Source organism: Phacochoerus africanus, chromosome X (genome assembly GCF_016906955.1).
Source record: "Phacochoerus africanus isolate WHEZ1 chromosome X, ROS_Pafr_v1, whole genome shotgun sequence".
Lineage (NCBI taxonomy): Eukaryota > Metazoa > Chordata > Mammalia > Artiodactyla > Suidae > Phacochoerus > Phacochoerus africanus.
This window is the reverse complement of record NC_062560.1, coordinates 126377761-126400660: the sequence shown is the minus strand read 5'-3', so window position 1 is coordinate 126400660 and position 22900 is coordinate 126377761. Positions and strand designations below refer to the sequence as shown.

The 22900-nt window shown below is 45.9% G+C and overlaps 1 protein-coding gene across 7 annotated transcripts in view; it reads right to left on the bottom strand.

Annotated features, from left to right (window-relative positions):
• The window catches only part of MTM1 (myotubularin 1), a 98305-nt gene that overhangs the window by 64000 nt on the left and 11405 nt on the right, over positions 1-22900 (bottom strand). For 4 of the 7 annotated variants that reach the window (XM_047763973.1, XM_047763968.1, XM_047763969.1 and 1 more), the window contains exons 2-4: positions 6109-6181; positions 3379-3451; positions 1611-1705 (exon numbers count right to left, since the gene is read on the bottom strand). In XM_047763973.1, coding sequence (XP_047619929.1) covers positions 1611-1705; positions 3379-3451; positions 6109-6171 — 231 coding nt within the window. In that variant the 5' untranslated portion in view covers positions 6172-6181. The remainder of the gene's footprint in view (positions 1-1610; positions 1706-3378; positions 3452-6108; positions 6182-22900) is intronic. The other 3 variants (XM_047763972.1, XM_047763970.1, XM_047763975.1) reach the window with 3 other exon arrangements.

The following is a 22900-nucleotide window of genomic DNA, read 5'->3' as shown; positions in this document are numbered from 1 at the left end:
GCTCCAATATCTCAGCTAATTAAGAATGCTTCATGGAGTTCCCGTCGTGGCGCAGTGGTTAACGAATCCGACTAGGAACCATGAGGTTGCGGGTTCGGTCCCTGCCCTTGCTCAGTGGGTTAACGATCCGGCGTTGCCGTGAGCTGTGGTGTAGGTTGCAGACGCGGCTCGGATCCCGCGTTGCTGTGGCTCTGGCGTAGGCCGGTGGCTGCAGCTCCGATTAGACCCCTAGCCTGGGAACCTCCATATGCCACGGAAGCGGCCCAAGAAATAGCAGCAGCAACAACAACAACAACAACAAAAAAAGAAGACAAAAGACAAAAAAAAGAAAAAAAAAAAAAAGAATGCTTCAAACTCCTTCCCCTTCCCTCTGACCGCTGAGTTGAAGGCCCGATGCCAGCTACACAGTCTGTAACGCCCCCGTTTGTCCACCGTTCAGCCCATGTTTCTTTGTCAGGGTCTTAATTCAAATCGAGCCAAGGTTTCGTTCCTAATCATCTGCTCAAGTGATTAATTCTAAACAGTTCTTGCCAACTGTCACCAACAGTTGACATCCAGCTCAGTGCTCTGTTAATTTCCAGAATCTTCTTCCACATTCTGGAAAACTAGAACATTTGTTCAGTTCCAGTCTTGCTTAGAAGCCTGCATAGGTTCACATAAATAAAATGCCCAATCTCAAGACCATGTGAGCCTGTGAATAAGGCAGTGGGCTCCCAAAGCTAAGGCAGTAAGAGCAGTAAAGAGTATCTTTGAGAGTTTGGACACAAAAATGAGCATAATTTTTTTATAAAAGCAAAAGGTACAAACGAATCCAGATGGGAACTGTCCTGAAGAAACTGTGGGGTAAAAAATCAGTAAAACAAAAGCTAGATTCCTCCAACACTCCCAGCATCCCCTGCGAATAAGCTGATGTGGGGCTACTCTTCCATGCTCCTTGGACTCTTGTCTCTGCCCTTGGTCCATCCCATGCAAAGACAGCTGCCAGCAACCCGCCACATCCCCCTGGGCCACTCCGGGACAGCCTCCACCACCGTTCCTTCATTCTTTCCCTCCTGGAGCATCTTGTCGTCACCTCCTTGCTCCATCAATGGAACAGTCCTTGAAATGCCCTGGCAAACATTCTATGGCCATGGAATGGAAAGGCAGAGTGGCACTAAGCCACGCCATCGTCATCCCGGTTCTAAACTGCTAGCTGGAGTTTTGTAACTGAACCCATGGAAGGTTCTAGAGCCGTGGGTCTTAACAAGGGGTTCACCTTAGCATCCTCCTCTGTGATGTTTTAAGCATCACCGCGGTGCCTGGACCACAGGCCTGGCCATTGGGATGTAGCACCTCACGGGCACCTGCAGTTAGTTCTCCACCTAACGAACGCCTCCAAACCAGCAAATGGCTACGTCCAACTCCCACGTCATGAAGGACAAAACTTACTCTAATTCACTCTGTTCCTGTAGGTGTTAGTGTGAAATGAGCTTTGCATAAGCCAAAAATTAGAGTTGAGAAGCAAAGACACCCCCATGTTAATCTGACCCACAGTCAATCTCGCAAGGGAGAAGAGCAACAGTTCAGCATTAACAGTTAGGGTCATCTTTATGGTCTGAGATTCTACTTACCGTTTCCAAACTTCTTAAATAAAGACGATAATTTGTGATGTAAACTCTTCCCTTAATGGGGCCATTGAAAGGACATATGTAAATAACTTCTTTGTCTATTAAGATAAAAAAAGGACCCTAAAATAATGGAAATATATACCAAGATACACAACAAATGGCACTAATTAATATAAACTATTTGGCTAAGAATAACTATAGTAAAAAAAAAAATCACTGAAAAGTCAAAAGCAAGCACTGGCAATGTCCCTCCACTACCATGCCAGGTCAAGTGGGGCCACATGTCACCTGAGCTTGCCCACCATATGCTGCCACTACTTGGGGCAAGGTGATAAGAGCTGGAGGGCAGACGTGACTGAGGGTCCTGCTGCTGCAGACCTTCAGGTGGTTGTCAAGGTAACCCTGCACTGCAGACCTCAGCCAGAGGAGGCAGCTCCCGGAGGAGAGTCTCGTGGACTCATCACCAGACTGGGTTGGAAGTCCGCCAGCCTCTGACCACACCAACATCATGAGGATTGTAATAAATCCACGTCCACCGTAGAAATGTTTCTACCATCTAGTCTTTCTCTTTTAATAGGCCTGAGAAGAGCTGAGCTAGATTCCTTTCACACATTTAAGTGATAGGATAAAACAAGAGAATCAAACATAAGGAGGCTAAATCGGGAAAGTTGAGGTATGATAATAAAAATCTACCTTTCTCTTATCTTTCAAGGGTGTCCTTGAATGTGTTAAAGGCTTTTATGTTTTAAAAAAATAATTTGGAAATCCCTTTCTCCTCATAGGCTAAAGGAAAAATACCCAGTAAAGCTACTCCATGCTAATTCGATCAGTTACTACGTCGGTTAAAGTAAGCTATTCTCTTCATCCTTATGCAGAAACTGGAATGGCCACGTGCCACCCGTTTCTTTTCCGACACTAGGTTCATGTGCACAAGTCTGTGGACATGGAACGGTCTCTCCTGGTGCCCGGCTCCCTCGTTCACCCAGGTACCACATCTGTGGCCTTCATCTCAGGAGCGCCAGGCTTTCCGGCATTTCGGCTAAACAACCTAGATCTCAGGCAATGAACCGAAAGGTTCTCTGAAACGGTGGCAGCTGTATCATCACCGAATGGGAATCGGGGGGGGGAGGCAACTCTAATAAGAAACCAGAATGTGTCCACGACAGCAGCACTTGGCTTAGAAGCTGTCAGATGCTTCTGTGTTCTTTCGCCAGAGCAATCTACTCTTTCCAAAGAAGATTCCTTCCTCTTGATATGAATTTATAATGACAAAATAAGCCAACGATCAGACCGTTACGCCAATATCACCAACTTCGGGTCTCTGGCAAATGAAAGCTACTTTAAATCAATGGGGTCTCCTATATTTCACAGAAGAGAAGAGTTAGACTTTAAGCCTTTAAGTTGATCATTTTAAAGCACACAGCACAGACTGGAAAACCTTAATACTATTTTGTTCTTATAACCTCAAACCATAAGAGCTTATAGCTCCAATAAGAGACTTTCAAGAGATAATCCACATTTTTTTTTTTTCCAAAATAATTCTGTCTTTGGTACAGAGGAAAAAAAATATCAGTTTCCTAGAGCACATGAAGCTCTTGCGAGAACTCTCTGATTAAGAGACGAATGCAGAGTTCTCTCTATATTAACACTTTCAAAAAAGCTAGCCTATTTGTCGGAGTTTGACTTCTAAAGAGCCCGAGGGATTGAAGCCACCTGATCCTGCTGGACCTCTCACCAATGTATGCAAATCCTAACTTCACAAGGGCCTTACCAGTAATGGGGGTTTCTCCCGGAAGTCGAGGGACAGCCTCACCCATATCCCGATTGACTCCGTCCCTAGAAGTCTGGAAACAGAGAGATGCCATCAGGATTTGTTACATTACATCTGCACAGGGTTTTAAACAACCAACCAGAAATAGCGTTTGTCTTTTTTTTTTAAATGGCCACACCCACCACATATGGAGGTTCCCAGGGTAGGGGTCGAATCAGAGCTGTAGCCACCAGCCTACACCGCAGCCACAGCAACTCGGGATCCGAGCCGCGTCTGCGACCTACACCACAGCTCACGGCAACGCCAGAGCCTTAACCCACTGAGGGAGGCCAGGGAGCAAACCTGCATCCCTGCGGATGCTCGTCAGATTTGTTTCTACTGAGCCAGGACAGGAGCTCCCAGAAATAGCATTTTTAAAGAAAAAAAAATTTACAGAAATAATGACATAGAAAGTGGGCACGGAAAATGAAAACGGAAAAAATACAACTTAGCATCAACATTCATTAGCTGTGTTACCTTTTAATCTGTAAATAACATTAGCACACTTTTCAATAATATTAAACCTCCTTTCCAAGGTGCGACAATGAACAGTGCTCAAGAGAGTGATATAAAGTAAATATTAAGTGTACTCTATAGACACACACATATTTTGACAGCCTTTTTTCATATTTAGTCACATTTTGTTGAGAGAAGGAACGAAAACTTGATTTCAACGGGCCCTTAGCTGAACAACAGTAATTATACAGCATCTTCTCACAACGCCAGAAAAGAGCAGCTACTATTTTCCTAAGATCTTCCTCCTGAAGGGAACCAGGTAAGAGGGCAGGGTGGTCTGTCATTGAACGTCCGGGCCAACAGGGGCCTCGGGAACTCTCTCCACACACCTTCTTCGTGTAGCTTGGCTATGTCCCGAGCCCTCCTGGCTTCGGAGGTTTGCCCGGGCCTCACTCGGTCAGGCAGGGAAAGAACTCGCCACTGGAAGTCATCAAGGAGACCTAAACTATAACTTTCCAATAAAGTTTTATTGGGATTAAAAAAAAAAAAAGCCACGGTGAGGTTGCAGGGGCTAATTGGCCATGTGACTCGGATGCCTGGGAAAGGCGTCTTTGAATCTATCCAGCTGCCCCGGGGGGGTCAAGGCCACCCACGCGCTGCCCAGGGGCCACCGCAGGGGCGCCAGGCGCATCACTAACATCTGCTGGGGCAGAGGGGTTTCCCCCCACCACTACTTTTCATTCATTTTTTTTTCCCTAGCTGCTTTCCAAAGTCACACTGCACTCACGTCACATCCAAAGCTAGTAACCCTTCCCTCAGAGAAGTTTCATGAATATTAAATGACACAAAGGGCACAAGCGCACTTTGGAGAATCATGGAGGGCGACACACAGGGAAGAGTATCATGAAACCGGGGAACCACGGCTTGTGTATGTAGGTAAAATATAAGCTGTCAAAGAGGGGTGCTCTGCTAGATTTGGAATGGGTTTATCTTTTTTACTCAGGTACAAAACGAAAATCCCTGGCCAATTTTCAATGTGTTTCAGTGCCTGTAAGCTAAGCATTCTACAACGAGGAGGGCAGGACACATTGTTCCCAGCCAGAAATGCCTTCCTCAGTGAGGAGCAAAAATCACATGTTATATAAATGATAAGACAGGAAGGAAATTATCATCACCCTTGAACACTGCCTCAAACCAAAAACACACATAACGGGCAGATGTAACGCTCATGCACCCTTTAAAGAACACAGTTCTGGGTCAGAAGAAGAAAGCATAATTCAACCATAAAATATGGGAAACAAATGTCTGGTGAACACAGGATAAGATGGGATTATTAATATAAGATGCACTTTTATATAAGAATAACATGATGCAAAGACTTACCATTACCTTCTTGAAGTTACTCTTGTATTTAAAACTGATCCTTGTACCATAATACTAAAATACAATAAAAACTTACATAATTTGGGGATGAAAAGGTCCTTAGAAACATGACTCAAAAGCAGAAAATATAAAGAAAAGACTGATAGATGTGGATACACAAAAAATTTAAACCTCTGTATTTCAAAATGCAAAAGCTGTAACTATAATGAAAAGGACGACAATAAACTAGGAAAAACCCTTGTATGTATATACATATATGTATCAAAAAGAGTAATATCTATTATAAGGAGTTGACTGCCATAATATATAAAGAACATTTACAAGTCAACAGAAGAGAATCCCCCAGGAAATTCCCTTGTGGTGCAGGAGGTTAAGGATCTGGCATTGCCGCAGCTGTGGCGCAGGCTGCAACTGCTGTGCAGGTTCAATCCCTGGCCCAGGGGACTTCCACTTGCCACTCATGCAGCCAAAAAAAAAAAAAAAAAAAAGAATCTGGATTCAGAGTTCCCGTTGTGGCACAGTGGAAATAAATCGACTAGTATGAGGATGCAGGTTCAATCCCTGGCCTCATTCAGTGGGTCGGGGATCCAGCGTTGCCGTGAGCTGTGGTGCAGGTTGGCAGCTGCAGCTTTGATGTGACCCCAAGCCTGGGAACTTCCATGTGCTATGGGTGTGGCCCTAAAAAGACAAAAACAACAACAACAAAAACCCCAAAAAACAAACCATATGCATCAAAGAATTTACATTATGCAAATTAATAACTCAAGAAACCCAGAATGAACAGCTAATATTCAAATACAAAACAAGAAATGCAGAGAAAGTGGTACAGATAAATCTGAAAACTCAACTTACCCTCTTAATAGATTCATTCTCCAACGAGTGTGAATTATATTTAGAAGTCGGGGCAGAAGCCATACTGGAAACTCTACCAAGAAAGACAACATTTAAAATCAACATTCAGAACCCACGAAATCTACCAAGACAGACAACATTCCAGCCATACTGGAAACTCTGCCAAGAAAGACAACGTGTACGCAACGCTCAATACACTGCAACTGAGGCCTAACAGGAGTCCATTTGACCGGCCCTATTTTCCTCATCATCTCCAATACAGGAAGGAGACACATGAGGATCTAATCACAGCACAGCTCATGGGCAGGAGTTCCAGTAAAGGTGCAGGGAACCACAGAGGAACAGAGCAGGGGTAAGCTCAGTGGAAGACGCCACGTATGGTCCCGGAGTTTTCATTCATAGCCTTCAAACTGTCATCGCAAAAAACTTAATGTTTATCAATGGTGCAACAGGCCTCAAATATCCACATTTACTCCCCCCCCCCCCCTCCGGGCTGCACCCATGACACATGGAGGTTCCCAGGCTAGGGGTCAAATCGGAGCTGTAGCTGCCAGCCTACACCAGAGCCACAGCAACGCCAGACCCGAGCTGCGTCTGTGACCTACACCACAGCTCACGGCAACACCGGATCCTGAACCCACCAGGGATCGAACCTGCATCCTCATGGGTACCAGTCAGATTTGTTTCTGCTAAGCCACGACGGGAACTCCTGCATTTAATTTTTAAAGACAATTAAGAGGCAGCCAAGCAGAGTAATAAAAAGGGTAGCCATTTAACTCATGTTTTTTCCCCTTTAATAATTCTGTTTTCTTTAAATTAAGGCAAGTTAAAATGGCATGATTTGATGGGAATCAAATTAGTTAAGATTTGATTTAATCAGTATCTTCTAGGCAAAGGGTATACTTCATTTAAATAAGGCATAGTCATCACAATTCACACAGAAATGAAAGCCTCATACACAGAATGCATAGAATACCGTGTTAACACAAGGGTTTAGACTTTTGAAGATTATAGCAACAACGGCAAACTAAGCAATGCTTTATTTACCAAAATTAATGACACAGAGAAATACATATGAAGTCACTGGTGGTTAAACCACATCCAGTTCAGCCAGGTGACTGTGGATATTTAAAGGATCCTTTTGCCGGGCTCATTAAAAGAGCAACCGCTAACAAAATCCGGCAGGGGGAACATTACTGTCCCTTGGCTCAAAACCCAGTGATTTGATAGCAGCGCACTGCTGGTCCCTGACCTTAAGAAAGGCCTCAGAGAGGTGACAAAGCTGCCGATGAGGGTACCCACCAGGACAGAGTGGCAGCGAGACAGCCAGTGAGAACAATCTTAAAAGGTTAGCACGGCCAGGCTTCCCCCGCCAGACAGAGCTCAGCTCTCCAAGAGCCAGGCTGGGGGTCCCTTTGGGTCATGGCTATGTCCTGGCACACTATGACATTCATAGCTACTTGGTGAACAAATAACTGATTAAGTGCAAAATACACAGTATCATGAAACATCATGATGCAGTGAGCTCGTGTGTTGGTTCACCAAATCCCACAGCACCGGAACCCAGACACTGCCGCCGAGGCACAACTATTTACAGTTAGGGCAAAATTATATACTTCTTATAGAAAGGAATACCAAGCTTTAAAGACCTGAAATTATTAAGAGGCAGCCCAATCTAAAATCAGAAATAACTTTTTGAAAAGATTAATAACTCTAGGAGGAATTAAATGTAGACAAAATGGTTCAGACAAACAGCCTCGAAAAACCTCTCTAACCTTAAGTTCAAATCCAAGCCAAATCACCCATTATTCTCGGAGACAGCACAGTGGCCGAGATGGACTAGGTACAGCAAGTCAGATGTTTCTGCCCTGAAATTATTCTGTTGACTAAACAAGATGATATATTTGGGGGGATTTTCTTCAGGAACAGATAAAAAATTACTTTTAGGAAGCAGGTGCAAAAATATGTGAAACATTTTTTAAAAAGGCCATGTCTTCAAACACACGTTAAATAACGACTGCCAAGTCAGCACGAGGCATTTCAAACACTGGGTTATCCAACGGACTCAGTCTTCATGTTCCTGTTTATAAACCATAAAGGACATATGAGTCGTTCTGTTGTCTTCGATCTCAGTAAACATTTTCATTTTAAAATGAACTACATAGGAGTTCCCACTGTGGCTCAGCAGTAATGAACCCAACTAGTATCCATGAGGACCCGGTTTCTTCCCTGGCCCTGCTCAGGGCATTAAGGATCCAGCATTGCCATGGGCTGTGGTGTAGGTCACAGGCGCAGCTCAGATCTGGTGTGGCTGTGGTGTAGGCTGGCAGCTGCAGCTCCGATTCAACCCCTAACCTGGGAACTTACATGTGCCTCGGGTGTGGCCCTAAAAAAAAAAAAAAAGAAAAAAGAAAAAAAGACGAACTAAATATAATGAAGTCCTCCTTTGCCCCCTTGTTTTTAACGAGCTGATCAAGCTACAACTCACATACTATACGATACAACTCGGCCTTTTCAGACGAACAATTTAAAGGCTTCTCGTGTACACGCGGACTCGCGCAACCCTCAGCTCACCACCCCTCCCCCACAACCCACACCCATGAGCAGTCACTCCTGGCACCCCACTCCCCCCGCGCCCACCACGAATCAGCTTCCTATCTCTCTAGATTTGCCCGTTCTGCCCATTTCCTATAAATGGAATCATATAACATGCAGCCTTTATGTCTGAGGCCTTCGTTTTTAGAGTTAACTAGAAATTGCTACTATTACAATCTGGACTGAGTACAAATCTGAGAACTCCCAAGGTCCAGGGAACATGGGTTATTTCCCTGATGAGGTAGGTCTGCTTTCAGATCTCATCAGGGAACCTCTCTTTGCGGGACGGTTCCAATGCACCCCGCAAATGTACAGAAGCGGGAGCAGCGTGGTGCGGGACAGCAGGGCGCTGGGGCCGGCTTCATTCAAACCCCAACTCTGCGACTCACCATTTGACCTTGGCCCGATTCGTTCACTCCTTGGAGCTTTGGTTGCTATTCTCTCTCTTTTACTTCAGCACAGTTGGGCAACATGAACTAATAATACACACGAAGGGCTTAGAACCGTGCCTGGTGTATTTGTTAACAAATTATGAGCATCCTTTTGAAGGATAAAAGGGTAATTACCGAATGCTGATGCCCTAACCAAATCTTGCACAAATTGGTCCTGACCCTGAAGATACTATGGAGAAAGTTAACTACGACAGGGATAGCGCACAGCCGGTGGCGACCTAGCTATAAACCTGCTCTTGAAAAAGTACACGGCGAGTTCCCACTGTGGAGCAGGGGGTTAAGAACCTGATAGCAGCAGCTCGGGTCACTGTGGAGGTGCAGGTTCAATCCCCGGCCCGGTGCTGGGGAGGCGGTGGTGCTGCAGCTGCGCCGCTCGGATTCCATCCCTGGCCTGGGAACGTCCACATGCCGTGGATGCGGCAAAAAAGAAAAGTACATGGAATACCGTCTCGCTAGGACCATGAGAAGCAGTGCAGAGCGGGAGAAAATGCACTAGACGGGGCAGCGCAGGCCCTGAGCTGTCCCCAACTTTGTCAAGCGCGGAAAGTGCATCCACAGCTTCATCTATAAAAGCCTAAGTGGAGTTCAATAATAATTAGAAGCTCCAGTACAGTTTACAAAAGTCAGCCGCCTCTTTGGTTATAGGGTGTTTTGCCCCAAACCCCTGAAGATCAAGCGTTAATCCTTTGTATTTTAAAAAACATTGAATTTAGGCTACCTTGGCTTTAAAGCAAAAAATTGAAACTTAATTCCCTATATATATGCTAATTTCAGAAGTCTACCTTTGGTTAGGTTCCTATCTTTTTTGATCCTAAATAAAACTTTTGTGATGATTCACGCCCCATCCTCGCCTATTACACAGAAGGTGACAGGAAAGCCAGCCAAGGCCTCCTGACTAACGCGGCAGTCAGTATCCTGCCCGCCTGGGGAAAAGTGTGGCCAAGTGGTCCCTATTTTTACAGAAATTGGGTTGGATGAGACCGGTCCCCATCTCAGCAGAGAAGGAGTTTTAGATGAAGAAACACAGTTAAGAAAACTAATCTGGGCCAGCAATCTTTAGGGCCCCCAAGCCCCTTCAAATAAAGCTTCCTAAAGGTGGCATTATTTTAAAAAGCAAATTTTAAAGTCAGAGCATGGCCTCAATTGCGTCTCTCTTTAAACTCAAGACGAGATCCTAATCTCTGTGCCTCTTCATCTCGCCCTCCGCCTCCCCCATCTCCATCTGTCTCCTGTCCTTACCACGTCCCTCCTCTCAGAGATTCTGGTGTTACTGTCCACCTCCCCCGCCAGAACACAAGCCCCCAGCTGATGAGGATGCTGGCCTGTTTTCTTTAGTGCGGCATTTACAGCACCTGGCACAGTGCCTGGCACCTGGTAGGTATTTAATAAGTATTTGGTAAATGAATGGATGAGAAGGGCTTTCATAAAGACTTGGCCCAAAAAAACACAACTGTTGCTTGCCCAATATTGCACTTAAGCCAGAAATTGACGCGAGCTTAAAAAAGGCCAGAGCCCTCCGCTGGCTCATCATGATGCTCAAGGGACGAGGGTTCTGTGCGGCAGAATGGCAGCAGTAACTCAGGGCGCTTTGAAGCGCCATGAACATGCACCCAAGAGAACCTGAGCTCTGCCACCCTGCGCTACAGACTCTGCGACGAAACAGCTATGGCAAACGAGGGCGCAGAGACCTCGCCCACCGCGCCCTTCTTCCAGACTAAGAAACTGCTCCCCTCTCCTGCGGATGAAAAGCAGGCTTTCACAGAACACCTGTAGCAAAAATAACCATCACCACTTTCAAGGGGAGCTCGTTGCCGTGGTCACCGATTTATAATCCATGGCCCTCGAAGAGGGGTTTTCCTGCACTTTCCCTTACAAACGGTGATGAAAGACCGTCTCTCTGGAATGTACACTGTGCTTCCTTACTCTGGGCTGGCGTTTAAATCAAGTCTAAGGATGCTCTCTCTGGAGGCTTCCTTGAAAGCTATGGAAACCCACCCGGGCTGCAAAGCAACTTCAAAAGGCTGCCGGCAAGTAAGAAGTCATGCACAAGCAGCCTCTGAGTCCAGAATTCCAGCTCTTCCTATGGGAGCTCACCTCACCTGGAAATCGGTCTTGAAAAAAACGCCAAAGACTTAGGGCAGAGCTGCTCAGTACTCTCAGACCCAATGCTCCCTTTGCTATAAAAGAAATTTCTGCAGAGCCCATTCGGCCAGCCTGCGATGAAAAGTCATGGATATTATCAACCTAGCCACAAATATTAAACATCATCAGTATAACGCCTGAACTCCAGAATAAAGGAGAAATGAAAGGACAGTGATTGAAAATAATTGTTCCATACAGGTTACACTAAAAACTAAAACACCCCCCTCCGTTTCCAATCTGGCCTCTAGGGGGAGTTTTGCCCCCAGTGAGAACCACTCGCAGACCTGATGCCCAGAAACTAGGGATTTACAAGATTAACTTCTTCTGACTTTTGCATTCAAGTTGCTGTGACTCTAGGCTCCTCAGGAGGCAAGAGACCTGTTCGCGTCCCAACCATTTAGAGCCCGGATACAATCCATTCAACGTCTACACTTGCACGTCCCACGGGAAGACAAACCATGATCTGCAAAAGTTGGAGTTTATTTCATCTTTATATATTTTTCTTTGAACGAGGGTTGAAAATTTTTTTCTGTGAAGGGCAAAGCAAATAATACTCGTGGCCTTTTAAACTAAAATACAGGCCTTGTAAAAACGCACTAGGGGGGTTCCCTGGTGGCTCAGTGGGTTAAGGCTTTGGCATTGTCACTCCTGTGGCTCGGGTCACTGCTGTGGCATGAATTCCACCCTTGGCTGGGGAACTTCCTCATGCCGAGGGTGTGGCCAAAAAAATGCACTTGGAACAGCTGCAAAATTGTGATACAGTTGAAAAAAGGGAAGGATTCTGTATTTAGACCAGTTTGGCTTTCAAATCTCAATTTTGTCCCTCAATGAATAATAGCAGTCCCATGACCTTAGACAAACTGCAGTTCCCTGTGAAATGGGCATCCTACCTACTTCATGGGGTCACGACAAGGAACATGCAAAACGTTGGCACAGTGATGGCAAGACACAGGCACTCAAATACCCGCTGAAGTCATGCCTCAAAGTGGTGCTAACACACTTGGCTAGACTTTGCAGTCAAATTATGACATCTATCCAACACCACCTAACCAATCTGCATACACGCTTGCTTGCTTGCTTTTTTTTTTTTTAATGGCTGCACCCGGGGTATATGTAAGCTCCTGGGCCAGAGACTGGATCCAAGCCACGGTTGCACCCTACGCCACAGCTGCATCAACACCAGATTCTTTAACCCACTGAACTGGGCCAGGGATGGAACCCGTACCTCCGCAGTGATCCGACCCACTGCAGTCGGGTTCTTAACCCACTGTGCCACAGGGAGAACTCCTGCATACACATTTTGTAGGATAATCCATCTAACCTTGGCAAGGCTCTGGACAGTGTTGAAGCAGTTGATTCGCAAAGCATGCCTACTTGCATTAAAAAAATATATATATATTCGACTCCTGGCCCAGGGAAACGTTCCATGGGATCCGTAACATGGAGACGCTGCCTCTTTCCTCCTATTCTGGCTCAGGGGACATGGTTTTGATGCTTCTTCTTTGGAAATTGTAAAATGCTAAAGGTCATTTCATTCAGAAACTCATTTTAAAGACCACAATACACTTGCTTTGTACACTTCTTTAAATGTTGCAGAGACTTTTTGGCTAAAAACAATGTAATCCAGATGCAGGGAAGACTGCATTTTGAATCATTTCTTTCAGAGGTTGGAGATGGATTTGAGCTGATCCATTCAGCCCATTCCTTGGTCCCCTCATGACAAATGGCAGATCTTCAAGACAGCTGATTGGCTTCAGCAGCATGAGCTGTGGCCATGGCATAGGGTAACTTTAGAAACGCTTCCTAACTTGAAATCGGTAGGCTAGAGCAACTGTTAGAAAAGCCAACTGCTGTCAGGTTAACTTTTTTTTTTTTTTTCATGTAAAAAGGCTACCTGCTAATCATGTTACATACATTTAACCAGATCATTAAATTTGCCAATGGATTTCGGAGCGGTCAAATACCTGCCAGTAAACAAAGTTTTAAAATAGGAACAAGATCAAGTTCCCCATCCACCTGCCAATTCTGAAACTCATGAACCCGGCTCATCGGCTCCATGACCAAACTCTACTCTAATGAACTATCTGCCCCTGGGAGCAAACTACTCCCCAAAAGTGCATTTTCGGTTTAGAAGTGAAAAGTCCTTCTTAAGGAAAAGTTAAGACACCGATGGTTGAAGGTAAGAGTAAACACACAGAATAGAGCCACGGCTGCAACAGGGACAAAGGTGACAGTTCCGAACATCATACTTGCCATGGACCGCCTCAGACTGGGTGTTAGCGACGTGCAATTTCTACAAAAAACACTCGAGACAGAAGGACCAATTCCTCCTGGCAATTTTTTTTTTTTTTTCATTTTTTGGCTGAGCCCATGGCATGTGCAAGTTTGCGGACCAGGGATCGAACCCGTGCCACAGCAGCGACACCATCAGATTCTTAACCACTAGGCCACCAAGGAAGCCCTCTTGGCACTTTCACTGCGAGAAGCCAGAGCTGAGCTGCCATCGGGTCCTTAGTTACCCACCTCCAGACACACGAAGCTTCTACCCACATGCCACGCGTGTGCACGACTGCATGTGTGATTGCACACACATGCACACACACTTTTAACATTTCACTTCTCGTGCTCTACTGCGCTCACCTCTCAGGCTGTTATACCTGAGCCTCTAAGGCCCAGGGCCGGGTCCCGCGGCCCAGGCAGCTTGGGCACAGAGGCCCCAACAATAAGGCTCCAATGGCTGGATACAGCCTTGTAACCCCGCTGGACTTTGGAGACCTCTGCCTTCGGGAGGGAAGGGTGCCCCAAGCTCCCTCCCAGGCCTGAGCTTTGTGCGGATACCTCCTTTGCCAAGCTGCGTGATTTTCAACAAAGGTGCAGAGCCCTAAGCGATATGCTGGCTTTGCATGGTTTTCAACTTGTATGCGTCAGTGGATTGTTACCCAGTCCTCTGCCCCCTGCTCTTCTCACGCAGTGCCGCTGTGACAGCCGTCAGTGTCACTGTGTGGAGCGGGGCTCCCTCACCATTTTCCACTTTTGGCCCAGTGGTCACGGGACCTGGCTCCAGGCTTTGCTATCAGATGGCGCTGCTCTCAACGGCTTCCAGCACACGGGGGTCAGAACTGGGATGGCATTTGGGGGCCGGGCTTTCCAATAGCTTTGACCTTGCAGGAAACAGTTTTTAAAAAAAGACCACGATACATGAAGATGATGGATAATGGATGAAAATGGAGGCGTTCCCATTGTGGCTCAGTGGATTAAGAATCCGACTAGGATTCATGAGGATGCAGGTTCGATCCCTGCTCCCGCTCTATGGATTAAGGATCTGGCGCTGCTGCGGCGAACCTCCATAGGCCACAGGTGTGGCCCTGAAAAAATTTAAAATAAAAAAATTTTTTTAATGGGGGCAAAGCAACCATTTGAGATGAAATGAAATCCAAGGGCTGGCCACACTCCCCATTCAAGCAGTGACGGGGAGAAGGCAAAATAAAGGAAAGGAGCCCGAGTGGCCTGGGGCTGCTGAAACAAAGTAGCGCCCGCTGGATGGCTGCTAACAGATTTCTTCCCTCCCAGTTCTGGCGGCTACAGGTGTGCAGTCAGGACGCTGGCAGGGTCCTGCTCCCCTGAAGGCTCCAGGGGAGGAAGCTTCCTTGCCCTCTTCCTCCAGCTTCTGCATTCCTTGGCTTGCAGCTGCATCACTCGAAATCTGCCTCTGCCGTCACGCGGTGCTGTCCTGTGTGCAGCCGTGTCTTCTCGCTCATAAGGACACCAGTTGTCCTGGATGAAGGGTTCACCCTACTCCAGCGTGACCTCAGCTACTTCTATCTACCACGACCCCATTGCCAAATAAGGTCACATTCTGAGTTACTGGGGGCTAAGCCAACCAACACGTCTTTTGTGGGGACAAAATCCAATGCATAGCAGCAGGCAAGAGGTTAGCTTCAGAAATCAACAATTTACAAAACGGTCAACATGTAGTTACCAGAACAATTTAGTTTGTCAATCCATCTACATTCATTAGACACCTATTAAGTTAACCAGCGCTGAAATGTTAATATAGCTTCTTGGAAGAAATAACGAAGTGACACCAGGCTAATGGTCTCTGAGCTACTCCTTACTCAGCATATGGAATTCCTTAATCCTATTTCCAAAAAGGTCAAATGTCAGTCAGTAAATACATACTCGGCAATGGCCCTGTACCGCGGTGAGAAATTGTAAAACATGTGAGGTGGGGCTGCAAGGAGCAAGGACCAGGGATGTGGAGTTTCCTGGTGGCTCAGCAGGTGAAGGACCTGGTGTCACTGAATTGGACAGATGAACAGAAAATGAGTTAAATGGCAACAAAGACAACGAACAGGTATAAGTTAAACGGTAATAAATATACAGGTGATGCTGCACAATTACAGCAACACAGATCAGCCGTTCATGGGGAGCGACCACGACTTCCATCTACTGGTTCCCTGCTATGTGCCAGGCATTGTTCTAAGGACACAGGAACTCCTTCAATATCACCAACAACCGCATGAGGCAACTGCTAGTACTGTCCTCAGAGGAAAACACACAACCCTGAGAAGAGGAAGGTTAAACACATCCACTAACTGCACCCAGAAATTATCACACGGAGTGAAGTCAGTCAGAGAAAAACAAATATCATACAAGATCACTAATAGGTGGAATCTAACAAAAAATGATGCAAAAGAACTTACAAAACAGAAACAAAGATTTTGAAACCACATTTATGGTTACCAAAGGGGACATGGGGGTGGTGGGCTACATTAGGGGGTTGGGACTGACATATATGCACACTCCTACATATAAAACAGAGACACAACAGAGACCTACCGTTTAGCACAGGGAAATCTACTCAACAGTCTGTAATAACCCATACAGGAAAAAAAGAATGGATATATGTATAACTGACTTAGTTTGCTGTATACCTGAAATGACCACAACTTTCTAAGTCGATTATACTTCAATAAAATTTATTTTTTTACAAAATGTCCACTATGAACTGCAGAAATGAGAATTCAAACCCAAACAGTCTGGCGCTCTTATCCACTATACCCACTAACAGAATCTGTTGCTCCAACTTCTCTAACTGATGATCAAATTAAAAAACAAAAGCATTATGCCTCATGCTTACACGGCGGAATAAAAATTTGGGGGGGGGATTCCATCTCTGTGTAACAAAATCTGACGGTCACAAAAAAGAACACTAGCCTCCATTTTAAAGGGAAGTAAAACAAACAGTGATTTTTTTCCCCTCCCCACCCCAATCCATGTCTGTGAGGCCCTGAGCCAGTATGTTCTTTCTTGTTTGACTGCAGTAATACATAGTAACACGGAAGAGTCTTTTCAAACTATATTAAAAAGAAGGAACAATGAGCTCCCTGGTGGCTCAGTGGGTTAAGGACCCAGTGTGTCACTGCAGTGACTCAGGTCGCTGCTGTGGCCCGGATTAGATCCCTGGCCTAGGAACGTCCACATGTCACTGGCATGGCCAAAAAAAAGGGAAGGACAAATTTTAACGAGGGCTGAAATGCCTATCGGAGCACATGTAGCTGGCGGAGCTAGCCTCCAGGGCATGCCCGTTGATGGTGTGCACTTATTCCAGCTACACTGTCACTATTCAAAGTATGCCTCCAATCCTGCGGAAGCTGCTTTTAGAGCTTAAAGCTACATAAGACATCATCTCATGAATTTCACCAAATCTCGATTTGTACACAAAAAACAATGCTTCCCACAGCATGAATGCTTCCCACTCTTCTTATTTAATAGATGGGCCTCAGAATGGTTTCAGCCTAAAGCCCAATGGCAAGCCCTTCCTCGGAGACGTGACTCCGTTGAGGACATTTTGCAAAAGCTGTCGTGGCCTCTGAAGGCAATTCCAAGAAGCGCTCCAAAGATGGGCTGGATGAGTTAGGTGCGGAGCTACCCGACCCTTCCCTACACGGGCTAGAAGAAAAAGCAGCAAGTGACCTTTCTGAATGTTGCTAGAAACGCTGGGCTTGATACATGTTAATTGTCCTAATTTACAAGAGCAGGTTGACGTTGAAGGTTGACGGGTTAGCAGCAGCAGGACCAGGAGCCTGCCCAGCAGGCAGTTATTACAGCAGTGTTCAAAGGGCCTCTCCCAAGACCGGCTTCTTTAGAAGCTCCGCTGTTTCCAAGAGACAAAGACTTGCAGCCACCCAGAGTATGGACAAGGGCTACCGTCCTAGTCGGGGCAGTTATCCAGCATGCCAGCAGCCACCCAGCCCTGCCACCCACCCACCCACCCTTCTAGAACTTGGTACCATTAGCAGGGAGGAAGTTTTCATAAATGTCAAAGAAATCATCTAAGAAAAAAAGGCAGAAATAAGAAAGGCAAGGAGATGAGGAGGAACCAAAACCAGCGTCAAAAGAATGGCGAAGAAAGAAGATGAAGAAATTCCAGCACTGGAGTTCCTGTTGGGGCGCAGCAGAAACGACTCTGACTAGTCTCCACAAGGATGCAGGTTCAATCCCTGGCCTCGCTCAGTGGGTGAAGGATCCAGCGTGGCTGTGAGCTGTGGTGCAGGTCCCAGATGTGGCTCGGACCCCGCATTGCTGTGGCTCTGGTGGCGGCCGGCAGCTGCAGTTCCCATCCAACCCCTAGCCTGGGAACTTCCACATGCTGCATGTGCGGCCCCAAAAAGCAAAAAAGAAAGAATGAATTCTAGTGCCATATGAATGGCACATATGAATCCGACACAGAATTAGCATAGCTTTTGAAGGAGCAATACTGTCAGCCCTCCACGTCTATGGATGCAGAACCCACAGATACAGAGGACTGACCGTGGGATCTGAGCATCCATGGATTTTCTCATCCACAATGGGCCCTGGAATCAATCCCCCATGGATACTGAGCGACCACTGCAGAAGCTGCTCTACAGAAAGACAAGACGACTTCCCAAGCTCCAGATGGAAACGGCCAGCAGCACTAGGAGGAAAAGCTGGGTGGTGGGAGTTGATAATACACATGGAGAGTCGGTAGGGCTATTCACGAGGTATACTACAATATCTTCCTGAAGATTATATCTGAGGCATAGCTTCTACAGACATAATTCAACATCCAATCATGATTTTTTTGGAGTTCCCCTTGTGGCTCAGCGGTTAACGAACCCAACTAGCATCCATGAGGACCGGGGTTCGATCCCTGGCCTCACTCAGTGGGTTAAGGATCCAGCATTGCCGTGAGCTGTGGTGTAGGCCGCAGACGTGGCTCGCATCCCGTGTTGCTGTGGCTGCTGTGGTGTAGGCTGGCAGCTACAGCTCCGATTTGACCCCTAAACAGGGAACCTCCATACGCTGCAGGTGCTGCCCTAAAAAGACACACAAAAAATGGTTTTTAAAAAAATCTCAGCAAACTAGGAATAGTTAAGGTAACCCATGGAAAACCCATAGCTAACATCTACTCGATGGTGAGAGGTGGCGGTGCTTTCCCACTAAGTGTGGGAACAAGGCAAGGATGCTTGCTTGCTGCTTGCATTCACTACATTTTACAGATCCTAGCAACTTTAATAAAACAAGACAAAGAAATGAAAGACAAATAGTGGAAGGAAGAATTAAAACTGTATCTGCAGACGGCATGATCATATATGTCAAAAATCCTATTACTACAGAAAAACTACTGGAACCCGAAAATAAATTTAGTAAGTTGGCATGATAGACAAGATCAACATAAAATTGTATTTGTAGCAATGTAGCGATGAACAAATAAATGCCAAGTGTAAAAGTATCATTTGCATAACATAAAAAATGAAATGTTTAGGGATTCATTTAGCAAAACGAGTAAGAGATCCATACATGGAAAACTATAAAGCTCTGCTGAAAAAAAAGAAAACCTAAACACATGCAGAAACAACATATCATGCTCAAGGATTGGAAGCCTCAATATTGTTATGATACTGATCCATAGCTTCAATGCCATCTCAATCCCCAGGGGTTGTGGCACAGAAACTGACAAGGTGAGTCTGAAATTTACATGGAAAAGCAAAGGACCAAGAGTAGCCAACATAATCTTGGAGCAGGGGAAGGGGGTAAAAAAGAGCAAAGTTGGAGGACTTCCACTTGCAGACTTACTATAATGCCTCAGTAATCAAGACTGTGTGCTTCTGGTGTAAGAGCAGACACATGGGTCAACGCAACAGAACAGAGTCCAGAACGAGGTCCATCTTTTGGAGGTCCCATGGTCAACTGAGTTCCAAAAGAGGTATCAAGGTAATTCGATGGGCAAAGGAGAGCCTTTTCTACAGATGGTACCAGAACAATTTGATGTCTATGTGGAGAGAAGTGAATCTTGACCCTTCCTTCCCACAACATACAAAATTAACTTGAGGAGAAGCACATAAGTATTAGTTTTATACTGTTGCATAACAAACTTAGTAGCTGTACACAACACACGTTAATTATCTCACAGTTTGTGTGGGTCGTGGGGCGAGGAGTCTGGGCAAGTCAGAGCTGGATCCTCTCTCTCCTCAAGGTCTCGGAAGGCTGTAAACTCAAGGGAAGAGGATTTTAAAGGGGATGACGATGGGGGCTGGGCAGGAATTGGGGGACCACGTTAGGGTCTGTCTGCCAAAATAGGTCTCGACAAAGAGCTCAAACTGCAAAAGTCTAGAAGGAGGCACAGGGGGAAATCCTTGTGAACTTAGGTTAGGCAATGATTTCTTGGAGCACAAAATGCATAAACCATAAGAGGAAAAAAAAAAATAAACTAGACTTGATGAAAATTAAGAATCTTTGCCCTTTCAAAGGCACAGTTAGGAAAATGAAAGGGTAAAACCACAGTTCAGGAGAAAGTATGTGCAAATTACCTAATAAAGGCCTTGTATCCGAAATGTATAAAGCACTCATAACTTATTAATAACACGGACAATTCAGTAAGAAACAGATTTGAGTGGGCACTTCATCAGAGAAGACAGGCCAATAAGCACTTGAAGACAGACCACCATTAGTCATTAGGAATATGCAAATTAAAACCACAATGGGAGTTCCTGTCGTGGTGCAGTGCTTAACGAACCCGACGAGGAACCATGCGGTTGCGGGTTCAATGCCTGGCCTTGCTCAGTGGGTTAACGATCTGGCGTTGCCGTGAGCTATGGTGTAGGTTGCAGACATGGCTCGGATCCCTGGCTCTGGCGTAGGCCGGTGGCTACAGCTCCGATTCGACCCCTAGCCTGGGAACCTCCAGATGCTGCAGGTACGGTCCTAGAAAAGACAAAAACCGAAACCAAAAAGACCCACAATGAACTGCTATCGCACACCCAGTGGAATGGCCACAATTGACCAGGACAACAACAGCAAGTGTTAGTGAGCACGTGGCCCAAGCAGAACTCCCATACTGTACTTTGCCAGGGGGACAGGAATGCACCATGGCACAGACACTTGGGAAAACGGTTTGACAGTTTCTTGTGAAGTTAAACATCCACTAAGCATATGGCCCAGCAGTGCCACACCTAAGTATTTGCACAAGACAAGCGAAAACATGAGCCCACACAAAGACTTGTAAGCAAATGTTCACAGCAGCTTTGTTCATAACGGCCATGACACCGAATTAACTCAAATGTTCACCAACTCGTAATGGACAAAGTAAGTTCTAGCCATACTGTGGCAGAGAGCACTTAGCAAAAGAAAGTCACCAGCTGCTGCTACGTGGACGATAAAACATGGATGAGCATAGAAGGCGCCGCGCTAAGTGAAGGAAACCAACCACAAAACGCCATCTGTATAAACACCGTTCCAAGAACTACTAGTTTCGGACCACATTCTCTGACCCTCATGCAGTTAAGAATCAGGTTTTAAAATACCTAGAAGACACATTAGTACATTTATTTTATTTTTTTAAATTTTGTCTTTTTAGGGCCCCACTCTAGGCATATGGAGGTTCCCAGGCTGGGGGTCCAATCGGAGCTGTAGCCACGGGCCGACACCACAGCTCACGGCAACTCGGGATCCTTAACCCACTGAGCAAGGCCAGAGATCGAACCCTCGTCCTCATGGATGCTAGTCGGGTTCGTTAACCACTGAGCCACGACGGGAACTCCTGTATTTGTAAATTTAAAAATAAATGAATAAACAACTCACAGGTGGATGAAATAATCACAATGGAAACCGGAATATATTAGAACTACATAATAATAAAAAGACTGTTTTGAAACATCCAAGCAGCAGAATAAATTCAAAGAAGGAAGGGAGGAGAAAATGGAGAGAGATTTGCGGGGTAGATTTTAAGAAAGCAAGAGGCCGAATAGGGTACGAAGTATGCTTTTCTGGTGTAAGAAAAGGGAGGAAATGCAATAAGTGTGAAAGTGTGTGTGTGTTCACAAGCACGTCAAGTACACGCTAGCTCAAATCTGCAGTATACCAAAAAAATAAACTAAAAACGAATATTAGAGTGGCTCAGAGAAACGGCACACCTGGCAGGAGACAGGGTTTTGTAACTGTAAGGCTTTGGGGAATAAATACCCTTAGACATAAGTTTGACTTTCAAATCAGATGAAGTTTCATGAATATTAATCAAGGAGTTCCCCTTGGTGGCTTCAGCAGGTTAAGGATCCGGTGCTGTCCCTGCTGTGGTGCGGGTTCTAGCCCTGGCCAGGGAACTTCCGCATGCCACGGGCAGGGCCAAAAAAAACAAACAAAAGGAATCAAAGAGAAGCTTGAGAACATACTCATGCTCATTCATTTCCACATATTGACACACCTCAGACCGTGTAACCACAACTAACAAACTTCTGGTAAAACTCACCAAGAAAAAGAGGGACGGTACAAATAAACAATATGAAGAGTTAAGACGCAAGAGACAGACTCAACTACAGATAGGGCAGATATGAACCGGCGCCGTAAAACCTTCCCACACCAAAAGCACCAGGCCCGCTGGTCCTGGGGCAAGTTCAGCTAAACCTTCAAGAAACAAACGACTCCAGTTATATACAAACTCCCAGAGACCAGGAAAAGGGAATATTCTCACTGTACACGGCTGGCAAAACTAGGCAAAGGAAGTAGAGGAAACTAAAAATAAAGCCCAATCTCGCTCACAAACATAGATGTCAAAATCCCAAAGAAAATATCATGAAACAAACACAACAGCAACGCAAACCTGGTTAATGCGACAAAGTTAGGGTTGAAAAACCCTTAACACAGCCCATGGCACGAACAGGTTTAAATGGGAGGGGAAACACCTGAAACTAACAACACTGTGAATCAACCATACTCCAATAAAAACTTAAAAATAAAAGGGGGGGCCTATCTTCATCAAAGCAGGAGAGGGGGTTGATAAAACTCAATATACATTTGTACGCACGCCCCCCAAAAAACCCTGTGCACTAGAAGTGTGCCAACACCAAACGAAGTCGACAGAATACTTTGCGGTGAAATACGGAAACCATCGTGCCTTCTCCAGCACAGGTCCTGGGCCCCACCCCGGCCTCCTGAATCAGAAACTCCAGGCTGGCTGCCAGGGAACTGGGATTGGGGAACCGCCCTCAGGTGATTCCGAAGCACCAGCATCCGCATCACCTGGGAGAGGGGGGCGCCCAACCCCGTCTCCCCAGGTCCGACCCTGCCCTTCAAGCCCCCCCCCC